This window comes from Muscardinus avellanarius, assembly GCF_963383645.1.
Source record: "Muscardinus avellanarius genome assembly, chromosome: 16".
NCBI classification, from domain to species: domain Eukaryota; kingdom Metazoa; phylum Chordata; class Mammalia; order Rodentia; family Gliridae; genus Muscardinus; species Muscardinus avellanarius.
The window spans coordinates 11,634,374-11,660,725 of record NC_137802.1 but is presented as its reverse complement, the minus strand read 5'-3'; the positions used below and the strand labels follow the sequence as shown (position 1 = coordinate 11,660,725).

Here is a 26,352-nt window from a genome sequence, read left to right as displayed (position 1 = left end):
CCCCACCTTCCAGGTGTCCTGGGGTCCGCAGCACTCGGCGGCGCAGCAGGCAGCCATGCTGGCAGACTGGGAAAGGACGTGATGCAGGAGAAAGCTTTTAGCAGCAGGAAATGTCCAATCCCCTTGTGCAGCCCGCATTGAAGCTCAGCACCAAAAACAGTGCTTGCAAATGTCGAGAGTTAGGAATTCGGCCAAAATATTTGCATTAGGAGCAGCAGCGGTGCTCACATCTAAAAAGCTGTCACCAAAAAAACCCACAAAAAAACAAAAATAAAAACAAAAAAACACTGAAACACAGAAAGAGCCTACAAGTGAGTTGAAAATCCAATTAAAAACGCAAGAGACGATAGACCATCACCCTGACTGAATACTTTACCGCGGTTCCAGAAAACGAACTGCCGGAGACATCCGGTAGAGAGGGCACCAGACTGAGGGGCCAAAAAACCTGGGTTCAGCTCCCAGTTTTGTCCTTTCATAGAACAACAGGGATAATTTAAGTTTACCAAGATAATTTAGAGCACCGTGAAGATGAGACAGGATGCCTGTGGGTCCCAAACTTGGGTGCCGTAAAGCAGTAATGCCTTAGCATCATCCAGGCTAAAGGCAGAGAAAGAAGAGAGAATTGTCTGAATCCAAGGGAGATGGGGATTTCAGAAGAGAGAATTGTCTGAATCCAAGGGAGATGGGGATTTCAGGAGGGGATTATGTCCTAGGTCCATTGCTGAGAAGATGCTCACGGAGCTGAACAGAGAAAGAACTGTAGGGTCTTCTCTGCAGACATCACCGGTCTTTAGTGTCCAGTGATACAGCAGGAGCCACGATCAAGTGGCAGGTTACAGGGGCATGAGTCAGTGTTAGCTTAGCCCAAGTAATGGCTTGGTCGGGGAGCTGACCAGATAGCTAAAGTGATCCCAGAGGGTAAAGGAGAAAACCCAGAACCTCCTTCTTTCTAGAGGGGGTCCTCGTTGCATATGAACCTAAAATCTGCTTTAAATAGATTTAAAGTGGGAGTTTTCCTCTTCTTGGACAGCACAGTACTGGAAAAATACAGTGCCCTCTTCGTGGGGCATGATGGCACATGCCTGTCATCCCAGTACTTAGGAGCCCGAGGCAAGAGAAGGGTAGGTTCAAGGCCAGCCTCAGCAACTTAGCGAGAACCTGTTTAAAATTTTTTTAAAATACAAAAGACCCAGGGAAGTAACTCATAGATACATAGGGCCCCTTGGATTCAGCTTTCAGTAGCCCTCAAAAAGTGTTCTCTTGCCAGGTGTGGTGGCGCACGCTTGTAATCCCCGTGCTTGGGAGGTGGAGACAGGACGATGGCGCAGGTTCAAACCCAGCCATGCTGGCTTAAGAGAGCCTGTTTCCAAATAAAAAATATGAAAAATAGGTCTGGGAGTGTAGCCCGGAGGTAGAAAGGCTTCCAGGAACCCCAGTACCACAAAAATAAATAAATAAAAATTAAAAAAATAAAAAGTGTTCTCTTCATCTGAATTAAGATCAGAATCAAGCCAGGAGTGGTGGAATACATTTGTAATCTAAGTACTTGGGAGGCTGAGACAAGAAGATCACAGGTTCAAAGCCAGCCTAGGTAACTTAGCAAGGTGCCCAGCAACCTAGTGAGACCCTGTTTCCAAATAAGAAATTAAAAAAAAAATCAAGCTGGGAGTGTAACATGGAGGTAGAATACCTCTGAGTTCAAACCCCAGTACCAAAAAAAAAAAAAAATCAGAATCAGAACAGCAAATAAATTTGTATCTTAGATGCTATTTTCATTCTCATTTTAAAGCATAATAACTCAATCCTACCTATGTAACAGACAGCAAAATGAGGGGCACCCCTTCTTCAGAGTCCAGGCTTGTTCCCATGCACCCAGCCCCCTCGTCTGTCCAGCCCGCCAACTCCATCTCTGTCTGGCTCTCCATGGACACTTCCCACAATGTCCAAGCTGAGCTTCATTCTTTTTTAGGATTTTCCTTATGCCTGTGTGTTTAAAGAGTAGGTTTGTTCTCCTGCAGTGCCGTGTGTGTGTGTGTGTGTGTGTGTGTGTGTGTGTGTGTGTGTGTGTGTGTTGTGGTCTGGACACTATATAGTTTGAGCACGCTGCATGCTCAGCCCTGTATTTAAGGGGTTTGCAATCTATATTGAGGCTTATGAATTTTAGATCCTCCTTTTCCTTCTGTCAGAAAGACCAGTATAGCAGCTCTGTATCATCTGCTGTCCTAGATTCTTAGAATTTTAGCTCTTGAAGGAAACTTGCAGGTCTTCTTTTCTGGGACCCTTATTTCACAGGTGGGGAAACTGAGTCACGGGAAAACATGATTGGCTCATGGCTGCCTACCTGACTTCCCTCTGTGGCTCTTCTCATTCAGCCGCACTGTGCTCTCAAGAGACAGTACTCTTGAAGACACAGCCATCCTGGAGATAACTCAAACTTGGGTCTCTCTCTCTCTCTCTCTCTCTCTCTCTCTCTCTCTCTCTCTCTCTTCCTATTTCTATCTATCTCTTTCTCCCTTTCTCCTTCCCTCCCTTCTTTCTCTTTCCCTTACCTTGTGGTACTAGGGATTGAACTCAGGGATATTCTACCTCCGAGCTACACCCGAGCCCTCAGCCCTATTTTATTTTTTATTTTGAAACAGGTTCTTGCTAAGTTGCTGAAGGTCTCACTAAGTTGCTTAGGCTGGCCTCGAACCTGCAATCCTCCTCTTTTAGCCTCCCAAGTACTGGGATTAAAAGCATGTGCCGAGGACTTCCGGGAAGATGGCGACCGAGAAAAGCGGGGCTTAAGAGCCCCGCTAACAACAAATCTCCATTACCACAAAATCAGCGCCTTTCATAGCCAGAAAACACCATCACCAGTGAAACAAAAAATCACCAGGCTCCAGAGAGAAAGCGGACTGAGAACAGAGCCACAGAGGAGATACACCGGCCTCGCGCCTGAGGACGCAGCAGCAGCGCCATACTGCCGGCGGTACCGGCGAATTCACGGGACGGCTACAGCAAGTCGAGGTGAGCCACTGCGGAACAGCCAGGCGGGATTTCTCCGCGCAGAGGGCATCTAAAGCTCCCAGTGGCCGAGCTCAGCACACGCTGCAGGGATTCAGAGTAGAAATCAAAACCAAGAAGAAAAGCGCCAGCCCCACAGCCGAGGGCGTAGCAGCAGCGCCATATTGCCACTGGCGGCAGCAGCACCGAATTCAGCGAGGCCAGTACAGCTACATCTGCGTACTCAAGAACAGTGAGTCAAATTGCGGGCCACAGAGGAGAAATCCCAGTACTGTACTCACTGGGACTTGACCCAGTGGGAGAGGGGCGGTGGCAGTGATATCACACCATAGGAGAACGTGCAACCTGGCACCCCCCACAGTCTAAAGCAGCCTCTATCGACTCTCTGGGTCGGAGACTCTGTGATAAAACCCAGTGAAGGAGTAGTGGGGTCTGAGATACTACTGACTCGTGATCCAGAACACCTTAAGGGAAGTCATAGTGACCCAAGGGAAGAACCCAGAGAAGGCACAAACATCCGAAATCATGGGAAAGAGGAATAATACTGGAGCAGTTAATGCCCACAACCCCACAACATCAGAAACCGGTAAAACTGAAAATCAGAGATTTCTAGAAGATCAAATCAGGAAAATAACTGTAGAAATAATAGAGGCACTTCGAAAAGAACTCAGAGAGAGCCAAAAAGAGATAAAGGATGCAATTAATGAAGTAAAGGCCTCAATTCAAAGCACAAACAACCGATTAGAACACATGGAGAACAAAATCTCGCTCTTAGAAGATGAGCAATCCAAAAATGAACGCATAGTTTCTAATCTAGAAAAAAATATCCAACAGCAGGAATCTGATATTGAAGAAATATGGGCCCATTTTAAGAGAGCTAACCTAAGAATAATTGGAATAGAGGAGGGAAAAGAAAGTGAAACCAAAGGGATCAACAATCTCTTCAAGGAAGCAATGGCAGAAAATTTTCCAAACATAGAGCAAGAGGTTGATACAAAGGTCCAGGAAACTTATAGAACTCCCTTTAGACAGGATCGGAGAAGAGGATCCCCACGCCACATAATTGTCAAAATGACCAATGTGGAAGCCAAGCAGAGAATCTTAAAGGCAACAAAAGCAAAGGGCCAAGTGACATTCAGAGGCAAACCAATTAGAATCACTCCAGACTTCCCAAACCAAGTTATGAGAGCCAGAAGGGCTTGGAGTAACATATTCCCAATTCTGAAAGAAAACAACTTCCAGCCAAAAATTTCCTACCCAGCAAAACTTTCTATCAAATTAGATGGAGAAATAAGAAGCTTCCATGACAAACAGAAACTGAAGGAATTTATGTCTTCAAAACCAGCACTAGAGAAAATACTCAAAGAGATTAACTACAAAGAAGAAATAGGTAACACACTCCAGAACTAGAGAAACAAGATTTTACATCCAACAGACAACTAAGATTGGTTATCTGTGGAGATTCATTATTTATGTTAGTCTTTTACCTATCTCTAAAGGGTATTGTTTGCCTTTATTGTCGTTAATTTTTAGGATTTCTAGTTGGAATATTAATATACCTTCAGATATAGCATTTGGAAATATTTTATCTCATTCTATTAGTAACTTTTAACTCTGTTTACATTGTCTTTGGATATACAGTATTTTTTTTATTTTTTAGGGAGTTTGTATACTCTTCTGTTGCCTGTGCCATTGAAATCATATCCAAGAAATCACTGCCAATTTCAATATTGTGAGGTTTTATGACCCAGATTTTCTCCTAAAAGTTTATAGTCTTAAGATTTATATTTAGGTCTATTATCTATTTTGAGTTAATATTTACATATGGGATTAGGTAAGGGTCCAATTTTATTCTTTTCCATGTAATTGTTATTTTTTAACAATATTTAGTTAAAAGATTAATATTTCCACCACCAAATGTTCGTGGAAACCTTGTCAAAAATAACTTGACAATATAGGGAAGAATTTAGCTCTAGGCTTTTATTTAACTCCAATGGTTTATATATCTGCCTTTAGAATAGTACTACACTGTTTCAATTATTGTAGCTTTATATGGTTTGAAATCAGAAAATATATATCTTCTAGCTTTGTTCTTTTTCAAGATCGTTTTGGGTACCTAGAGTCCATATTCCATATTAGGATAGATTTTTTTCTGAAAAATAAATATATAAATATATGATAGTTTCACCTAAAAAATAGAAAAAAAAATATTCTCTGGTAAGAAAGAAAGCAAAAAGAAATATTGAAATGTTAGCTTTAAGTCATCAAAAGCTTGGTATCAGACAAATGAAACTGTTATGTGAGATTATCATTTTTAATTTTAGATAAATTGCCATAATACTAGATGTCAACTACTAAGCCAAGCATGGGAGGGAGGGATAGGGAGATAATGGGGTGGGGATTGGGTGGGGGCTGACTGGGAAAAGTGTGCATGTATGTCTACAAAAGTATGTATCCTACTATGATGTATGAATACAGTGCACCAATAAAAAAAAAGAAAGAAAAAAAAAAGAAAAAAATAATAAAAGCATGTGCCACCACACCTGGCTGGTCTGTCTCTTCAGGAATTCTTGGTATCCATTGCCTTCCTGTAGCCAAGGTCCCATCTTTCTTCTGTATTCTTACACCCTCATTCCTTGATCCTCTCTCCTCTTTGATGACTATAACACACACCAGTGCCTGTGTAGCTCAACCTCGCAATCAAACAAGGGCACATGTCAGTTTTCTATTGCTTTAACTGAGTAACACAGAACAGATAATTTATAAAGAACAGAGTTTACTTCACTTACAGTTCTGGAGGCCAGGAAGTCCGTGCATGGTGCTGGCATCTGCTGAGAACCTTCCTGCTCCGTCTTAACACAGCAGAAGTCATCCCCTGGTAGAGAGAGCAGGCTACTAGCTCGGTGCCCTCTTCTTCATCTTCTTATAAGGAGCATGAATAGACAAGCTTATAATCTCATCTAATCCTAATTATCATCCAAAATTTCCCCCACCAGGTATCTTTCATATATAACCTTGGGGATTAAGCTTCTAACACGTGAATCCACATCCTACATGGATCTGGAATGCAAACTCAAACCACAGCGATGCTCTGAGGCCACAGCTTCCTGAAGGGGGCCCTTGCACAGCGGGACCTTGTCAGCAGTGGTCCTTCAGGAGCACCATCCTTCCTGGGGAGTTGGTCCATCCATCAGGGCTTTGCAGACAGGAGCCCTTCAGCTTCCTCCCATGACCTGCTGTCCAGACCAAGGCCAACTCTCTGCGCTTTCTGACTCACTTTTTTTTTTTTGCAGCTCGTGGACTACCGGGCAGAGTTCAGCAAGTGGTGGCTGACCGAATTCAAGACAGTCAAGTTTCCTTCCCAAGGAACGGTCTTTGACTATTACATAGACCCAGAGACCAAGAAATTCGAGCCTTGGTCCAGGCTGATCCCCCAGTTTGAGTTTGACCCCGAGATTCCTTTGCAGGTGAGCACGGCTCTGCGGCAGATCTTTGCAGTGATTCCCTGTTGGTACCAGAGTGTTTGACCTTGGTAGGGACCTGTCTGCTCCCAGCTCCATGCCTCTCCAAGTCCTAGGTACGATGATGAAGGTTCAGGGTTCCCTAAAGGACAGGAGACGCATGCCAAACCCAACCGGCATCCTCAGGACAGAGAGGAAGAGCTAGAGGACTCTACAATCATTGGACAGGCCCCAGGGATGCAGAAGAGAGTGGGCAATTGCGGGGAGCTAGTGAATGAATCTAGAAGATGGGCTTCTATGGCTATCAGGAAAGAAGCTTTAGACCTATACTGACCCGGTGAGCTCCGTTCTTCTGAAATGCCCCAGGGACACTGTACGGTGCACCTGTTCTCCCTCTATCCCCAAGCACACTCACGCTGTTTTCATTGCAGTCCTGTCTGGTGCACACAAGCGAGACCATCCGTGTGTGCTACCTCCTGGAGCAGCTCCTGCGGCGGCGGCGGCCCGTCATGCTGGTGGGCACCGCGGGCACAGGGAAGTCAGTGCTGGTGGGAACGAAGCTGGCCAGCCTGGACCCGGAGGCATACCTGGTGAAAAATGTGCCTTTCAACTACTATACCACGTCAGCCATGCTGCAGGGTGAGAGGCTCAGTGGCCTGGGGCATGTGGAGTCTGGGTGGCCCTGGGTGGGAGTGGAGTGAGTGTCCTGCACACGCCAGCTCTGTGGGTTCTCTTCCACAGGCCCCTTCTCACCTCTCCCTTCTTCCTCTCCCCCAAACCCTCTGCACCACATCTCCAGCCTCCCTGGCAAGTTCAGTTCCTCCGAGATGAGGGGTTCAGTGTGAGATCTAGGAGGACTCGTAGACTTCAGGCACCAGAAGTATCTCTAGAGCTGGGCGTGGTGGGGCACGCTTGTAATCCCCCTGCTTGGGAGGCGGAGACAGGAGGATCACGCAGGTTCGAAGCCAGCCTCGCTGGCTTAAGAGACCCTTTTTCCAAATAAAAATATAAAATAAGTCTGGGAGTTAGCCCGGAGGTAGAAGGGTTTCCAGGAACTCCAGTACCACAAAAAAAAAAGAAATATCTCTAGAGATCATATTATTCGCTTCTCACATCTCAGAGATGGGGAAACTGAGGCTTGGGCAGAAGGCTGTGATTGCCCAAGAACCTACTGAGGAAGAGCCACATGTCATTTGTATGGAGCTTGCCAGTCACCCCATCTTGACCCGCCAGGCACAGCCAGGTGGGGTGAGAAAAAAAACCTTGATGCTCTTTTAAGAGCCAGGCATCCTCTTTATAGAAACATTCAACACATGTGTAAGTTTCTCATCACTGTGGCCAAAATATCTGACGTCAACAACTTAAAGGTGGAAAGGTTTATTTTGGCTCATGGAATTTGATGTCTTGGTCCATGGCCAGGTGGTTTCTGGGGTGAGGCAGAGCATCACAGAGGAAGTGTGTGGCCGAGGAGAGCTGCTCGGCTCGTGGCAGCTCAGAAACAGAGAGACAGAGACAAAGAGAGAGAAAGAGAAGTGGCAGGGGTGGAGGGTAAATAAATCCTTTGGGGAACTCATCCCCAGGAGCCAACTTCCTTCCACCAGGTCCCACCTCCCAGTAGTCCATTCAGCCATCAGCAGATTAATCCATCAAATCTACTTGACTGATAAATCTACCCCTGAGGTCAGAGCCCTCATGGGTCCAACTATTGGCTAAAATCTCCACCTCGGACCTTTGCCGCACTGGAGACTATGCTTCCAGTGTGAGACTCTGGGAGACACTCCAGATACAAACCTATAACAACACAGTGACTAAAAACAATTCTCTTTGAAAGGAGCATCCCAACCAATCTCCCAGCAAAATAAGGGGAGAAGCAGCGCTGAGCATAAACTCTACTCTTCCTTCTCAAACAGCAATAGCCCTGCCCCATCCTCTCTTGCCCCGCCTGAGCTCTCTGGGTGTTGCTATAGCTCATGACAATTCCTAGAATTCAAAGCCCACCCAACGTTGAAAATGTAGTATGCACACGCACGGTTTGCAGGGTGATGTTATGAGACATTTTTTTAAATTTTTTTTCAATTTTTCTTCTGGTACTGGGAATTGAACGGGGGCATTGTAATGCTAAGCTACACCCACAGCCTTTCTTTGCTTTTCATGTTGAAACAGGGTCTCGCTATGTTGCTAAGGCTAATGAGCCATGGTTTGTAACATGAAAAGTGAACCTGGTTCTTTCCCCCCTGACTGTATCATCCAGGCCAATAAACTTGCAAAACAGGCTCCATCTGGACCGCCACTTGCTCTGTTAAACCACCCACCAGTCCTTCTGTGATCTGATGTGAACCCGGTTGACCATTGTGGTGCTGTGTTGTCTGGACCCTCGTTCCAGTTCCCCAGCTTCAGCTGGCTCATGCATGCAATCCCAGTACTTGGGAGGCTGATACAGTGACTCAGAGGTTCAAGGCCAGCCTCAGCAATGTAGAGAGGCTCTCAGCAACCCAACAAGGCCATTTTACAACCAAAAATATAAAAGGGCTGGGAGTGTAGCCTCAAGGTAGAGTGCCCCTATGTTCAATCCCCAGTACATAAAAAACTTTAGTAACTACTGCAATAAGTATCTGATATTATTATGTTATCATCAGTAGTACAATTCAAGTATTCCAGAGTAGTAAATTTTCAATAATCTTATTAAAATGGTTTCATAATATAAAAAAGCAACAACAATAAACATTAACTAGAGGGTAAAACATTAAAGCTAATGAATAGAAAAGGAATACTCATACAATCCTGCCTTGTGATTCTCTGCATTCTGCAACCTAGAGGAATTTTCCTTTCCTCTTGTTGGAATACAGAAAATTATTCAAAAAAAATTACAAATGGCTGTCAGGTTGAGCCAGGATGAACACTGGCTCCCACTGCAACTGGACATTGGCCAAAACAGCACTTTCTGTCACCTGTCCATTCCCCTGAGGGCCTGGCCACTGCGTTGGACCGCAACGCCATCCCTCCTCTCACGGCAGGCTGTGGATGGGGCAGCTGTCCTGTGGCCTCGCCTGTCCAGAGCCAGCCAGGAGTTTCAGAGCCAGCCAAGGCCCAGAGAGGCCAGCACCCAGGTAGCATGGGCACACGACAGGCTCAGCCTTGGACTCAGCGAAGTTCCCTCACCCTGGACCTCCTGCCTCTGGCTTTTGTCCTGGTCTAAACAGTCTGGATTATTTGGCTTCTTAGCCACAAACATTTTTTTAAATTTTTACATTGGTGCATTGTAGTCATACGCCTTAATGGGATGCAAGATGGCAGAGACATACATGTACACATCACTCAATTGGCCCTTACCCAGTTCCCACCCCATCCCTCCTTCTCATGCTTGGCTTAGTGATTGACATTGATATGTTTGTTAAAGTACATCATGTGCATTAGAGAATTTCCCTCTTCCCCCTCCCATCCCCTCCTTAGGTTGCCTTATTTGCTCCTCTATAGGACCTCCTTCTTCATCTAGAGTTCCTCCTGTGGCCCATTTCTCCTTCGCTTTCACATATTAGGCAGAGCATCTGATTTCTTATTTTTTGTGACTGACTAATCTCACTTAGCATAATGTCCTCCAGTTCCATCCATTTCCCTGAAAATGATGTCATTGAGTTTTTTTTGATGGCTGAGTAAAATTCCATTGTGTACATATCCCACAGTTTTGTAATCCATTCATCTGTTGATGGACATCTTGGCTGGTTCCATAGTTTGGCAATGGTGAATTGTGCCGCTATGAACTTAGATACACATGCATTAGTTTGGTAGTTTGGTCTCCTTTCTTTGGGGATCTGAAAACATTTTAAGAGCGGCAAGACAGCAGGAGGAAGGAGGTGCTACCAACACTCAGAAAAGCGAACCCACCAACCCCTTGAATAAAAGAGATGCATGAGCTGGGTGGGTCTGTTGGCTCTGGAATCATTTGGCTGAGAGCCACCGGCACACCAGCTTTGGGAGCCCATGACTCTCTTCCAGCCCAGTGTTGTGACTGCTGCTTCTACTTAGGACTCAGTGTACTGAAGAAAAGACCATGACATGGTATAGTCGGTTTTATTATTAATTATTATTATTATTATTATTATTATCATTATCATTATTATTAGTGGTGGTACTGGGGTTCCTGGAAACCCTTCTACCTCTGGGTTACACTCCCCGACTTTTTTATACTTTTTTATTTGGAAACAGGGTCACTTAAGCCAGCACAGCTGGCTTCAAACCTGCGAGATCCTCCTGTCTCTGCCTCCCAAGCGCGGGGATTACAAGCATTCACCACCACGCCCGGCAAGGTATAGTCTGTTTTAAAAGACAAGTTACACTGGGTGTGGTGGCTCTTGCCTGTTATCCCATTACTTGGGAGGCTGCGACAGGAAGATCGTAGGTTTGAGGACAGCCTCAGCTACTTAGCAAGATTCCCAGCAACTTAGCATGACCCTGTTGCCAAACAAAAAATAAAAAGGGCTGGAACTTGAAGGTAGAATGCCTCTGGGTTCAATCCTAATACCTCATGGTGGGGGCAGGGTGGGGATGCTAGCATACCCAAACAAAAGTAAAGAATGTGTGTTTATAACACGGTTGTAGTGGCAGAAGATGGGAACGTCCCAATTATTCACTGGTGGAAGAGGTATTAGAAAGGATAAGGAATTCTGCGTGTACCAAGTTTGAAACTATTTCCACAGTTCTGTTGATTAAAAAAATAGAAATAGAGAGCAGTGTACATGGCATATTCCAACTTGTATTTTGTTTAAAAAGAAACATATAGAGCAGGGCACAATGGCACACATTTGTAATCCCAGCATTCGGGAGGCTGAGACCGGAGAATCGCAGTTCACAGACAGCCTCAGCTACCTAGTGAGGCCCTCTGCAACTCAGTGAGACCCTGTTTCAAAATAAAGAATAAAAAATAGGGCAGGGGTTATAGCTCAGAGGCAGACTGCCCCTGGGTTCCATCCCCAGACCCGCAAAAAAAAAAAATTATTAAATAGTTCAAGTATGCAGAAGAATACAGAAAATAATATAGCAGGTGCCCATGTACCACTACACAGATTTGACAGACACTAAAATGTCACTTTGCTTTGTGCTTGTGAGTTCAGCTAATCCACCACCCCAGCCCTTCATCCTTTCTTATTAACCAGAGCATGAAAGTCAGTAGGTACCAGTCTACCTTTAAACTTTTGATACATATACTTGCTCATATATATATGAGCAAAATGTTGTGGTGTGTAGTTGAGTTTTAAGTAGATACATACGAACCTTTGGCAGCTGGTTCCAGCCATATTCTCAGTGACCACACGGTTTAGAGGTAGATTTCTTTGCTCAGTTTTTTTTTGTGTGTGATATTTAGGGTTCAGTCCATGTGAGGCTGGGTCTGTGGAGCTCAGGGAATGGCAGGAAGAAGCAGAGAGAGGGAGAGCAGGGCCCTGCTCCTTACATCTTGGGGTGGGGGGGAGGGAGAGAGAGAAGAAGGAGGAGGAGGAGGAGGAGGAGGAGGAGGAGGAGGAGGAGGAGGAGGGAGAGAGAGAAGAAGGAGGAGGAGGAGGAGGAGGGAGAAGAAAAGAGAGAGAGGGGAGAGAGAGATAAGTGAGAGACAGAGGGGAGAGAGAGAGGGAGGGAGGGATAGAGAGAGGAGAGAGAGACAGAGGGGAGAGAGGGAGGGAGGAAGGGGGAGGGAGAGAGAGAGGAGAGAGAAAGGAGAGAGAGACAGAGGGGGAGAGAGAGGAGAGAGAGAGACAGGAGAGAAAGAGAAAGAGAGAGAGGAGAGAGAAGAGAGGGGAGAGAGAGGAGAAAGAGAAAGAGAGATAAGTGAGAGACAGAGGGGAGAGAGAGGGAGGGAGGGAGAGAGAGAGGAGAGAGAAAGGAGAGAAAGAGAGACAGAGGGGGGAGAGAGAGACAGAGAAGAGAGAGAGAAAGAGAGAGAGGAGAGAGAGACGGGGGAGAGAGAGAGAGAGAGAGAGGGAGAGAGGAAGGGGAAGGGAGGGAGGGAGAGAGAGAGAGGGAGAGAGAGAGAAGAGAGAGAGAGATTGATGGATGCGAGGGGAAGAAAAAACCTTATTTAGTCTCCAAGACCACACACCCAGGAACGCTTCCTTAACAACCAAGTCCTGCTTTCAGCATTTCTACCTTGCTTCTATGAGTAACATCTTAAATCCAAACCATTTCTGCAATTTACTCCTTTATGCTCTCATACATTTCATTTCTTTTCATGGCTGCGAGGATTCCATTGTGCAATTAGATCAAAGCTCATTGACACATCATCATGAAAGGCAGCATAATGTTCATCACACTCCCCCCCCTTTAAAAAAAAAACATTAAGCTGGGCGTGGTGGCACATGCTTATAATATTTGGGAGGCTGAGAGGGGAGGACAGATGCTAAGTTCAAGGACAGACTTTGCAAGTTGCAAGACTCTCATCAACCCAGGGAAAGGGAGATCCTGTTTCAAAGTAAAAGAATAAAATTGGCCCGGGGGTATAGCTCAGAGTTAGAATGCCCCTGGGTTCCATCCCCAGTACCACACACAGAAAGAAAGAAAGAAAGAAAAAAGAAAGAAAGAAAGAAAGAAAGAAAGAAAGAAAGAAAGAAAGAAAGAAAGAAGAAAGAGAGAAAGAAAGAAAGAAAACTTGTATTGAGGTATAGAAACTACATAAAATAAACTACATATATTGAAAGTGTACCATTTGCTAGGTTTTCAAATATTCCCAACCTTCCCCATCTGCCCTGGTTCCAGGCAACCCATATCTGCTTCCCACCACACTAAGTCAGTTTGCATTTTCCACAACTCTATATAGTGAATCTAGGGGACACGCATCTCCCTCGTTTGCCTGCCTTTCCTCCTCAACACGATTGTGAGATTTATCCGTGCTATTGACCGTATCAATAGCTAATACTCAAATAGCAAGATAAAGATTGCAAAGTGCTCAAAATGATCCCTAGCCTACCATAAGTACCCGGTAAATGCAAGCTATTATTATAGTAATATTAACAAAATGCTCCGCAAATTTAAGAATCTACATTAAAACAATCTTTTCGAGGACCCAACTGCCAAAACAAACAACACACACACACACATACACACACACACACACGCTCTCCTCCTCCTCCTCCTCCTCCTCCTCCTCCTCCTCCTCCTCCTCCTCCTCCTCCTCCTCCTCCTCCTTCTTCTTCTTCTTCTTCTTCTTCTTCTTCTTCTTCTTCTTCTTCTTTCTCTCTCTCTCTCTCTCTCTCTCTCTCTCTCTCTCTCTCTGTTTAAAAAAAGGAGCTTAACAAAAACTATACTGAAAGAAAAAATATAATGTTTGGGGAAGAAATGTTCCAGCTTTCAAATAGGCAATATCACTACCCAGCAGGTCAATTCCTAGAGATCTCCAGGGGGACATTTCTTCACTTACACATCCTGCCAGCCAATCTTATTTTTCTCAACAGCAGATGTTCTTTTTTATAACATAGACAGCTGCTTTATGATACCTGCATATCTCTCTCTCTCTCTCTCTCTCTCTCTCTCTCTCTCTCTCTCTCTCATTGCCTCCAGGGCTGGAGTCTCCATTGAATCCTCTTCCAAACACAGAGTCAGAACTCTCTGAAGTACAGGGAGGGTCAAGTTTCAGGCATTGACCAGCAGGGAGAGCTTGTCTCTTATTCAGCGTTACAATGTGCCCACCCTTGTGCTAAAAAGGCTGTGCCCCTTTGGTTGGTGGAATCTTCTTCATCCTATGAGGGACTCTATCAGTAATGCTTCGGGCTGCAAGTAACAGAAAATCTGATGTTAGTAGCAGAAACAGGATTTTTATTCACACAACAGGAAGTCAGGGCTGGCAGTTACTGGCTCTGGATCAATTGTTCCATGGCACCAGTGCTAAAATACTTAATATTCCCTTGAATGTTCCCTTAAGGTGGCAAAACGGCTGCTGCTTCAGCCATCATGGCTGTAATCCAAATGGGGGTAAAAATAATAAAGGGAAGTAATAATGCCCATGTCAGGAAATGAGAGCTCTCCAGGAAGTGCATAGACTTACATTTGTGTCTTGCTGTTCAAAGCCGTATCACATGGGCACCCCAGCTGCAAAGTGACTAAGGAGAATGAGGTTGGAATTATGTCCCAGCATAGATCTGCTAACAGATGCACCCCTTTTTTGCAAGATGAACGAACCCAGGTTACAGGTGTTAAGTGACTTGGCTCGAAGCCATCTCGCGTTAATGGCAAAGCAGTCTTGCTTCATCAAGCTGGCCTTCTGAGCTCAGTTTCCATTAATTTTTCCCTCATTTCTATCACATGAATGTACCCCTTACCAAAGGAATAAGGACGTTGAATCGGTCATAAACTGCTTAGAAATGAGGGAAAATTTAATGGAAATTGAGCTCATGTTAAATGTTTGCAAAATTGTAAAAATCAAAATGTATTTTCCGTATCTACCTTTGGCCCGACAGGTGTCAGGAAGTTACTAGACAGAGGGGGGAATGTACCAGTATAGGGAATGGCTTAGGAAGATTTGAGAAAGCTCTGATTATTAATAGATATATTTCAGAAACAATTGTGTCAAAATGGCAGGCCTGGAGAAAGAAAGGCTTGGCTTTGGTCAGGAGGCAAACAGCTATTGATACTTAGATTGACTTAGCTCAAAGTAATTAGAGGGGAACTAGGCCTTTCTCTGCCTAAAGACAGATCTACATGATTAGATAAGCTAGCTGGGATGGGAGGAGGGGTCGACCTTCATGAAAGGAGACACCTTCACACACCTTGCTGTGGGAGGTACTTTACAGGGTAAGGGGAGGTACCTTACAGGGACCTTTACTACATCAGAATTACATAAACAAGAGCCGGGCGTGGTGGCTCACGCTTGTAATCCCCGCGCTTGGGAGGCAGAGACAGGAGGATCGCGCAGGTTCGAAGCCAGCCACGCACGCTGGCTTAGGAGACCCTGTTTCCAAATAAAAATGTAAAAATAGGTCTGGGAGTGTAGCCCAGAGGTAGAAGGGCTTCCAGGAACCCCAGTACCACCAAAAAAAAAAAAAAAAAAAAAAAGAATTACATAAACAAGATGGAGGTCATGGGTATAAAAAGTCCAGTCCACGTGCTGTATCTTGGGGTGGTGAATTGGCTCAGACTAACCCCCATGCCATTTTGGCATGGAGCTGTAACTATCTTCTGTATTTCTTTTTAATGAACTTCTTTAAAACTTCAAAAAAAAAAAAAAACAGCTGGCCTTCTACTGTGATAAGGTTGTAAGGTTTGCCTCTTCATTTCAGAAAAACAGAAGGCCAAATTGGCTTCTGAAATCTGGTATCCAAAGCAAGACATATCTTTCTCTTTGATAGCAAATGCTTAAAAATTGGCAGTTGTTGAACAAATCAGGTGACTCACTGAAAACCTTCAACACAGGCACAAGCCCCGGGTTAATTATCCTGATAGCTCAAGAGGAGAAATATAGAGATAGAGATCTAGGTTCGCCCTATCTTCAGCTCCTCTGGCCTCTAGGAACCCAACTACATCATTTTCTTACACTCCCAGACCTATTTTTACATTTTCATTTTGGAAACAGGGTCTCCTAAGCCAGCACACGCAGCTGGCTTCGAACCTGCGCGATCCTCCTGTCTCTGCCTCCCAAGCGCGGGGATCACAAGCGTGCGCCACCACGCCCGGCCTTTTGTGTACTTTTTAAAAATTTTGTATTGATTCATTATATCATACATCATAATGGGATTAAAAAAAAAACGTATGTAGACACACATGCACATATCTCCCAGTTAACCCCTACCCAATCCCCAACCCTATTCCCTCCCCAACCCTCCTTCCCATGCTTGGCTTAGTGGTTGACATCTATATGTTTGTTTAAGTACATCATGTGCTTTGGAGAGTTTCCCTCTCTCCCCCTCCCATCCCCTCAGTTAGGTCGCCTTATTTGCTCCTCTATAGGATTTCCTTTTTCAACTAGAGTTCCTCCTGTGACCCATTTCTCCTTAGCTTTCACATATTAGGGAACGCCATCTGATTTCTTATTTTTTGTGACTGACTAATCTCGCTTAGCATAATGTCCTCCAGTTCCATCCATTTCCCTGAAAATGATGTCATTGAGTTTTTTTTTTTTTAATGCTGAGTAAAATTCCATTGTGTACATATCCCACAGTTTTGTAATCCAATCATCTGTTGATGGGCATCTTGGCTGGTTCCGTAGTTTGGCTATGGTGAATTGTGCAGCTATGAACATAGATACACACGCATTCACAATGTAATGGCCCCATCCTCTAGCTTTATTGATCAGAGATCACCATAAGCTATTTTTATATCTTCTGTAAAGTCTCAGTTGAAGATTGTTTTGTATCCTGATAGATCTTCTGTATGGATCCATGATCTTTGCCTTTTAGAAATGAGTGCCTGGGGTGGGGGGATGGACAACAACAACTTCTTTTGATATAAAGGAGGTGCATGTGTACCAACAATCTGGGATGGTTCGTTGTTGTAATTAAACACAGATTTAGTTCTGAGCTTTTAACTCAGCAGCAGATAAAATTTGAGATAAATTCATATGGGGTTACAATAGGTAGGCCATCCTAATTTAGTGGTGCAAAACATTTCCACTCATTTGGTTATCATTTTGCAACCCCTTTTTAGTCTTTAACTGGTCTGTTTTATGTCTCTTCACAGACCTTAATCTCTTCTCATGCTTTTCAAAGATGTAAATAGCATTTTTTTTTTTTTTGGTGGTACTGGGGTTCCTGGAAGCCCTTCTACCTCCGAGCTACACTCCCAGACCTATTTTATTTTTTGGAAACAGGGTCTCTTACGCCAGGGCGGCTGGCTTCGAACCTGCGCGATCCTCCTGTCTCAGCCTCCCAAGCGTGGGGATTACAAGCGTGCACCACCATGCCCGACATAAATAGCATTTTTTAAAATAACAGAATGTGCAAAGACCTGTAGAGAGAATCATTTAGCGACAGGAAACAAGGGCCAAAGAACTTGGTTTAGGTGTGGATAGTCTCACAGTTTCAGTGTTAAGGGAGAAGCCTAAACACAGCGCTGCTCACTAAAATCCTCAACTCTCTTGCCATCCAACTGTGATTGGAATTAATTATTAGTTCAACAAATATTTGGGTGCTTAATTGTACTAATTAGAGATGAGCTCAGATGTCTGAAATTAGGTGTCAAGTCAATCTCTGTAACCTGGTCATTAAAACTTATGGTTGGACTGGACCTTATAAGATCTAATCAAATACTCAGCCTCAAAGGAACATTGTACTTACAATAGACACAATTCTCTCATTCGTTTGATGTCTTCCTAAAAAGAGACGACATAAACTCATGTTAAATCAGCAACAATTTGTCACTTAGGGGGCAAGATACTCGGCTTGGGATTGTAGGGGAGTCAAAGTAGAATGAGATTGAAAACAAAATAATTTGGTGCATCCAAATTGTGAAACACAGAGTAGCCATTGGAATCCTGTGTTAGGGGGGTACTTATTATCATTAAAGAGGTTTACAACGTGTTAAATAAAAATTAAGCAGAAACGAGTATACTTGGAATAATTTTGCTTTTGGGGTAGAGAAAAAATATCTAACAGAAAAGAATAAATACTAGAATGAAGTACACCACAGTACTAAAAATAGTTCTCATTGCTGGGTCATAGACTCACGGCCGATTACCACTTTCATTATTGTGGCTTTCCTGTGCTTTCTAATCTTTCTTAAATGCAGATGTGTTATTTTTATAGTCATGCAAGGTACGCTATTTTTTTGAAGGAATGAATACAAAGCCCTTACAATATAACTGAAAAGTTTTAAAACATGAAAAAGTAGATAATACGAATAGAAAATAGCTCGAACGCAAAGCTCTTACAAGGTAACTGGGAAGTCTTAACACATCAAGAATTAGATAACATGGAAGAAAAATAGTCCATACTCTTCTGTTAGCATATTATAATATACAAATCATGCCAATGCAAAGAAATTCGTGATTATTAATGATCTTTGTGTGTGTATAGATAGTTGGATAGATAGATAGATGATAGAGATAGAGATATATAGATGTGGGCAGTGGGCAATGAGTTAACTAAATTAGAATTTTTCAAGGGTGTTGCAGTAATGTTTAAGAAGTGGTCTACAGCTAGGAATGGTGGCCTATATTTGTATTCTCAGTACTCCAGATGTTCAGACAAGAGGATCACAGGTTCGAGGCCAGCCTCAGCAATTTAGCAGGGCCCTCAGCAACTTAGCAAAATCCTGTTTCAAAATAAAAAATTGAAAGGTCTGGGGGTAGAGTGCCCTTGGGTTCAATCCCTAATACCACAGGAGGAGGAGGCAGAGGAAGAGGAAGAGGAGGAGGAGGAAGAGGAAGAAGAAAAGTAATTTGAGTACTGTTTACATGAGATTCCACGGCCAGACAGACTTGGGTGAAAAATCCTGGCTTTGCTACATAGTAGTTTGACCTTGGATAAAATTCTATAATTTTTCTAAAGCTCAGTTTTCTTGTCCCCTGAAAGATTTTTGAGGGGCAATGACAACACATCGCAGGACTGTTAATACGTTGCGTATCAAGACTTCCCACGGCTGCATCCCAACTGTTGAAGGGACCACTCTCACTGGGAGGCTGGGGAACCAATGAGACTGGATGGTCAGGGACAACCTGGAGAGGGCTGTGACACGAGGCCTTCTGTGGGCCATCTGCCCAGCGAGAGGAAGGTGCATTGGGATCGCTACCTGAAGACCCGGATGCTAATTCCAGCCAGATATCAAACAAGCTTGCACCATCACACCAAGCATTTGGAAAAAGACAATGATTCTGGGCAGAGGGGAAAGGTAGTGCAAAGGCCCTGGTGCTGTGGGTGGACCAGACGCAGGTGGCTGGAGCAGAGAATGAAGGGATAGTGGGAATTCATAGCAGAGAAGAACAGAGGGGTAAGGTCTAAATGCAGAAGTAGCCAGGCTGGCTTTGCTTCTCGTGAGATGGGGTGCCAAGGGAGGCTTTAAGCGAGGGCAGGCGTAATCTGGCTCCTACTTCACAGTGATACCCAGTCAGCTGTTTTGAGGATCTAGAGAAGGAAGTCCAGAGGGAAGACAGCAAGACCAGAGGATGCTGTAGTTACCAGGCGAGAGCCAAAGGGCAAGACCAGCAGCCACAGAGATGGTGAAATGATGTGACTGGGAAGCAGCTTTGTTAACTAAACCACTCTTCAGTGGGTTCCGGGAATGGCGTGGGAACAGAGAAACTCAGCATCCTTCCTCGAGGCTGAGGTGTGGAGCAGAAATTGGCAAGAAAGAATCAAAACCACAGAACTGAGCATGGTGGTGCCATCTGTAATCTCAGGACTCAGGAGGCTGAGACAGGAGGATCGGAGTTTGCGGACAACCTCAGCTACTTAGACTCTCAGCAGCCCAGAGAGTCCCTGATTCAAAATAAAACAGACAGAGCTGGGCGTGGTGGCGCACACTTGTAATCCCAGTACTTGGGAGGCTGAGACAGGAGAATCATAGGTTCGCAGCCAGCCCCAGTTACTTAGTGAGGCTCTCGGCAACTTAGTGAGACCCTGTTTCAAAATAAAGAATAAAAACTGGGGTCGGAGGTGTAGCTTGGAGGTAGAATGGCCCGGGTTTCAATCCCCAGCACCACAAACATAAATACATAAATAAAAATAAGAAATGCAAAGAGCTGGGGGTGTAGCTCAGAGGCAGGATGCCACTGGATTCAATCTCTAGTATCGTATGCACACAAAACGCCCCGTGCTTGTGTCGCTTCTGTTTCTCTGGAGAACTTCTTGTCATATGTTTGAGATCATCTAGAATACTCCAAGGCCACTTCTCGCTAACCAACATGCTTTGCTCTTCAATGATCCTTTAGACGTTTTAAGAGCTTAATCAACCCAAATTACAGGGTGTGCTTCCTTCCAGGGGTTGATTTGAATATCGCTACCTTGGGAGGAGGAGAAATACGTCTAAGGAGAGAATTTCTTGTTAGCGGGACTGTTCCCAGAAACTCGTCCTTGGCAGCCCACTAATTATATCTCATTTTGACAGACCATGTATATGGCTGTTATATCTTTTTTTTTGGGGGGGGGAGGAGAAGGTGTTGGGTGATTAATTGGTTGATAGTGTATGTTAATCGGATGCTAATTAAATTTAAATTTAATTCATATTTGAAACACTTAATTTCGCTCAGGACCAGGAAATTAGAATATTCAAGCATCTTGAAGGAACTTGTCTTCCTGTCACCTTCCTACGTCTGTTGACAATCCTTGTTTACAAACTTGATTCGCAAGAGAAGAGATCAGATGGTTTTTAAAGCTTCCAGCTGTAATAAAAGGTGTTGGTTCTTGCAATCCATAAATATTTAATTGCTTCGCTAGAAAAGAAAAAACCTATCTCCACCTTATTACTTTAGTTTGGCCTAAACAAGTCCCGTCAGGCTGGAAACAGTGCTGTCTGATTCCTTTCTTTTGGCTTGAAAATTGAAGAAAGGGGTTTGAAAGAGAGTCTCCATACCTAGTCTCCAGACAGGCACAGAGACGCAGGGAAGAAAGCCCTCCATGACCGTAGAAACCACCAAGAAATTCTCTGACATTGTCTTGCCTACCTCCCATCACAGAGAACACCAGGAAATGAACTCTCCGGAAAGACTACTGGCAAAGTAGCCAGTGATTCCTCTCTCGTAGCCTTCGGTGGAAAGGGCTCTCCCCAGCACTGAGCTGGAAGTGACAGCCATTATTCCCCTAAGCTGTCTTGGGTAGAGAAGACAGGTCTACCCAGCGAGCAGTGATTTATAGATTTACTTAGGACTCCATACCTGGTTTGAGGACTTTGAGGGCCTCTCCAGTTCCTTATCTATAAACAAAACTGGGAGCTAAGCAGAGTGGTGCACACCTGTAATCCCAGTACTTGGGAGGCTGAGACAGGAGGATCGCCAGCCTTAACAATGTAGCAAAGACCCTCAGCAACTTCATAAAACCCTGTTTCAAAGTAACAAATAAAAGTGGGCTGGACATGGTGGCGCACGCTTATAATCCCAACATTCGGGAGGCTGAGACAGGAGGATCTCAGTTCGAGGACAGCCTCAGCTACTTAGTGAGGCCCTTTGCAATTCAGGGAGATGCTGTTTCAAAATAAAGAATAAAAAATAGGGCTAGGGTAGAGCTTAGAGGTAGAATTCCCCTGGGTTCCATTTTCAGTACTGCAATAAATTAATTAATTAATTAAAAATGATTTGGGGTGTAGCTCAGAGGTTGAATGCCCCTGAACTCAATCCCCAGTACCAAAAAACAACAACTGGGGACCATAAAATGGTGGAAGGAACATGGGCTTTGAGGTTTAACTGCTCCAGTGTGTGTCTTCCTCTCCCTCACAGCTAAGTGTCGCTTAGTTCTTCTGAGCCTCAGCCTCTTTATCTACTAAAGGGGTTACTACTAATCATGTAATCATGTCGTGAGAATTAAATGAGATACCAAGTATTTGCAAACACCTATATAGCAAGATGTCCAGCGCCCGGTGGGTACTGTCACCATTCCTGTCTAGTAATTTCCCATTCACCTGGTACCATGTGATGCTTGAATCCAGCAGTAGCAGGTGTCAGTGCTGGCGTCTGAGCACACATACTTCTTACACAGCGCGGCTTGTTCACGATATCTCCTCTGTCTCGGTATGGGCCTCTGAGGTTTGGTCTTCCTTCCCTCCCTAACCGGATCTCCCCTCAGCCGTGCTGGAGAAACCTCTAGAAAAAAAGGCTGGCAGAAATTATGGCCCTCCGGGCAACAGGAAACTTGTCTATTTCATTGATGACATCAACATGCCCGAGGTAGATGCCTACGGGACGGTCCAGCCCCACACCATCCTCCGGCAGCATCTGGACTACGGTCACTGGTAAGAACTTGTGCATGGGGGAAGAGGCCGAGGCAGGACTCAGGCTGCTAGCTATCATTGTACTAGACCTGCAACCAAAACTCAGCTTCACTCCAGAGCCGGAAGAAAAGCTCCCCGGAGAATCCACGTTCCTCCTAGAATTCTGTTTCCTGAAGCGCTCCCCAAACAGGGGGATTGAGGCCCAGGCCAGTAGCTGAGGCTGGCCACAAACCCAGATCCTCCTGTCTCAGCCTCCCAAATGCTGAGATTACAAGTGTGTGCCACCACGCCCAGCTTCCTATTTTAATTATTTGGAAACAAGGTCTCGCTCAATTGCAGAGGGCTGCACTAAGTTACTGAGGCGGGCCTTGAACCTGTTTCCCAAATACTAGGATTTGCAGGTGTGCACCACCACGCCCAGCTCCCCCTGTACCCGTCTTCGAGATTGGCACTGGTAATTGAATATACGCACATAGCATATTTTCAACTTTGAATCACGCTGCGATGTGTAATGACGACACACCAGTGAAAGTAGTTTTTAAGCCCCATATTCTACCTCGCCTTGATAAAGCAGTCGCCACCTTGGGCCCACGGCACTCTCACTGTTCCAGGTATGACCGAAACAAGCTGTCCCTGAAGGAGGTCATGGATGTCCAGTATGTTTGCTGCATGAACCCCACCGCGGGCAGCTTCACCATCAACCCTCGGCTTCAGGTAGGAAGGGACGGGTAAGAGAGGTACCGGGGGCCCAAGACTGCTTTATCAGGGTGGATGCCACTTGCCTGGAAATGTAAGGGGCAATTCATCTTTTCCCTCTCCAGGCTCTCAAAATGGGCAAATCAGGTGCCAGCTTGCATTTCTGGGAAGACACAGAAACTCCTAGACCCAGGGTCCCAAAGCTTTTATAGTTGGAAAGGGTTACAGAATTCATTTCATTCAACTCCTCGTTTTATTTTATTTTGGTACTGAGAATTGAACACAGGAATGTTCTGCCTTTGAGCTATATCCCCAGCCCTATTTCGTTTTATTTTTATTTATCTATATATATTTTTAAACAGGGTTTTGCTGATTCGCTGAGTGTCTCACTAAGTTGCTGAGGCTGGCCTCGAACCTGTGATGTTTTATCTCAGCCTCCCAAGTACTGGAATTACAGGCATGTACCACCACACCCCAGCTAACACCCTCATTCTTTTTTTAATTGTATGTGTGTGTGTTTGTGTGTGTGTGTGTGTGAGAGAGAGAGAGAGAGAGAGAGAGAGTGTGTGTGTGTGTGTGTGTGTGTGTGTGTGTGTGTGTGTGTGTGTTACTGGGAATGGAACCTAGGGACATTCTACCTCCAAGCTATACCCCCAGCCCTGATATATATATTAGGTCTGGGAGTGTAGCCCAGAGGTAGAAGGGTTTCCAGAAACCCTAGTACCACCAAAAAAAGAAAAAAAAAATTCTTTGTGTTAGGTACAATGACTGACACTTGTAATCTCACACTTGTAATTTGGAAACAGGGTCTCACTGGGTTGCAAAGGGCCTCACTAAGTAGCTGGCTGCAACCCACTATCCTCCTATCTCAGCCTTCCAAGTACTGGGATTACAAGCATGCGCCACCACGCCCGGCTTAACACCCTCATTCTTGAAATGAAACAACTTCAGGGGAATGAAATGATGTGCCCAAGGTCATAGGGAACACTCAGTACTGAGTTCAGATTTGGACTCAGCTTCTTTCTTCTACCCCACATAGCCATCTTTATGCACAGGTCTACTGACCATTGTTCCCCCATCATTTTAGTTTTGAGCTAAGTTTGAGTACCGTGCAAAAAGTGGGACGTGGCTATTGAACTCTCAAAGCTCTTATAAAAATTCTTTGTGGCGGGGCATGGTGGTGTAGGCTTGTAATCCCCGCGCTTGGGAGGCGGAGACAGGAGGATCATGCAGGTTCAAAGCCAGCCTCACTGGCTTAAGAGATCCTGTTTCCAACTTAAAAAAAAAAATATATATATATATATATATGTATATATATGTATATATATGTATGTAAATGTATGTATATATATGTATATGTATATATGTATATGTATATATGTGTATATGTATATATGTGTATGTATATATGTGTATATATGTATATGTATGTATGTATATATATGTATGTATGTATATATGTATGTGTGTATATATATTATATATAATACATATTACATATATTATATATTATATAAATATATATAATATTATATATATATATTAGGTCTGGGAGTGTAGCCCAGAGGTAGAAGGGTTTCCAGAAACCCTAGTACCACCAAAAAAAGAAAAAAAAATTCTTTGTGCTAGGTACAATGACTGACACTTGTAATCTCACACTTGTAATTGGGAGACTGAGACAGGAAGGTCACAGAACTGAAGCCAGCACACAGTAACTTAGTAAGACCCTGTTTCAAAATAAAAAATACGGCCAGGCATGGTGGCACACACTTGTAATCTCTGTGCTTGGGAGGCAGAGACAGGAGAATCGCGCAGGTTCGAAGCCAGCCTTTCTGGCTTAAGAGACCCTGTTTCCAAATAAAATATTTTAAAAATAGGCCTGGGAGTGTAGCCCGGAGGTAGAACGGTTTCCAGGAACCCCAATACCACCAAAAATAAAAAATTAAAAATAAATAAAAATTAAAAATACTAGTTGGGCATAGTACAGCATGATTGTATTTCTAGCATTCGGGAGACTGAGACAGGAGGATTGTGCGATTCATGGCCAGCCTCAGCTAATTAGTGAGGTTCTTTGCAACTCAATGAGACCCTGTTTCAAAATGAAGAATAAAAAATGGGGCTAGGGGTGTAGCTCAGAGGTAGAACGCCCCTGGACTACAACCACAGTACCACAAATAAATAAAGTTAGAATTGTAACTTACAGGTAGAATGCCTCTTGGGTTCAATCCCCAGTACTAAAATAAATAGATAAATAAATAAATAAATAAATAAATAAATAAATAAATAAATAAATAAATCTTTGTTATTTAATCTAGAAGAGGTGATTTGTATTCTGTGATGACCTCCGCTGCACCCTGTGTTTCCTCCCACAGCGCCACTTCAGCGTGTTTGCCCTCTCCTTCCCGGGAGCCGACGCCCTCTCTTCCATCTACAGCACCATCTTGACCCAGCATCTGAAGCTTGGAAACTTCCCGGCCTCCCTGCAAAAATCCATCCCCCAGCTGATTCACCTGGCCCTCACCTTCCACCAGAGAATCGCCGCCACCTTCCTGCCGACGGCGATCAAATTCCACTACATCTTCAACCTCCGAGATTTTTCCAACATCTTCCAGGTGAGTGCATCTGCTCTGAGACACCCTTATAGGCTTCGGGATTGCACCAGAACCTCTCGTTAGTAATAATAATATAAAAAAATAACCGTGAAGGCCAAACTCTTAGGCAGTGGCACACTTTATTTGCAGTCATGAAGGTAAACAGGTAAACAGTGTTGTGGGCTTTCTAAGAAAGACTTAATCAAAATAGTTTCGCTTGTAACATATGTCTCAGTAAAGAGAATGCATTTTTTTTTTTTTTGGTGGTACTGGGGGTAGAATCCAGGGGCTCTCTACCTCCCACCTATACTCCCAGACCTATTTTATACTTTATTTGGAAACAGAGTCTCATTAAGTTGCTGAGAGCCTCACTACATAGCTGAGGCTGGATTCAAACCTGTGCAATCCTCCTGTCTCACCTTCCCATGTACTGGGATTACAAGTGTGTGCCACCACACCCAGCAAGAGAGAATGCATTCTGGGTTTGGGCTAAAGAAGGCTCAGCATCTGAATGGAAATGTTATATAATGATTCCAAGATGCCTAAGAATGAAAATGGCACCAAAGCTATTTTGGGGGCCCTGGTAGGGTTTTCTATTCCATTGTTCTTGAAATGAAAAAGAAAGGCCTTCCCCTCCAAACCACACAAGATAAAAGCCATCTCATAAAGCCCCTTAAACACCATCTTCCATCCCAGGAGACAGTCTCAGTCCTAAAAATCCCTGGTTCCTTTTCCAAGCCAGAGTTTTAGACCCTTCAAGCAGCTGC

At 44.3% G+C, this 26,352-nt stretch overlaps 1 protein-coding gene across 1 annotated transcript in view; it reads left to right on the top strand.

Moving 5' to 3' along the window:
• Positions 1 to 26,352, top strand: part of DNAH9 (dynein axonemal heavy chain 9) — a gene marked incomplete at both ends in the record, with an annotated part of 402,526 nt that overhangs the window by 208,756 nt on the left and 167,418 nt on the right. Inside the window, 5 exons of the mRNA XM_080712788.1 lie at positions 6,300 to 6,473; positions 6,899 to 7,106; positions 22,154 to 22,319; positions 22,910 to 23,012; positions 25,367 to 25,606. Of these exons, the coding sequence (XP_080568914.1) occupies positions 6,300 to 6,473; positions 6,899 to 7,106; positions 22,154 to 22,319; positions 22,910 to 23,012; positions 25,367 to 25,606 (891 nt within the window). The remainder of the gene's footprint in view (positions 1 to 6,299; positions 6,474 to 6,898; positions 7,107 to 22,153; positions 22,320 to 22,909; positions 23,013 to 25,366; positions 25,607 to 26,352) is intronic.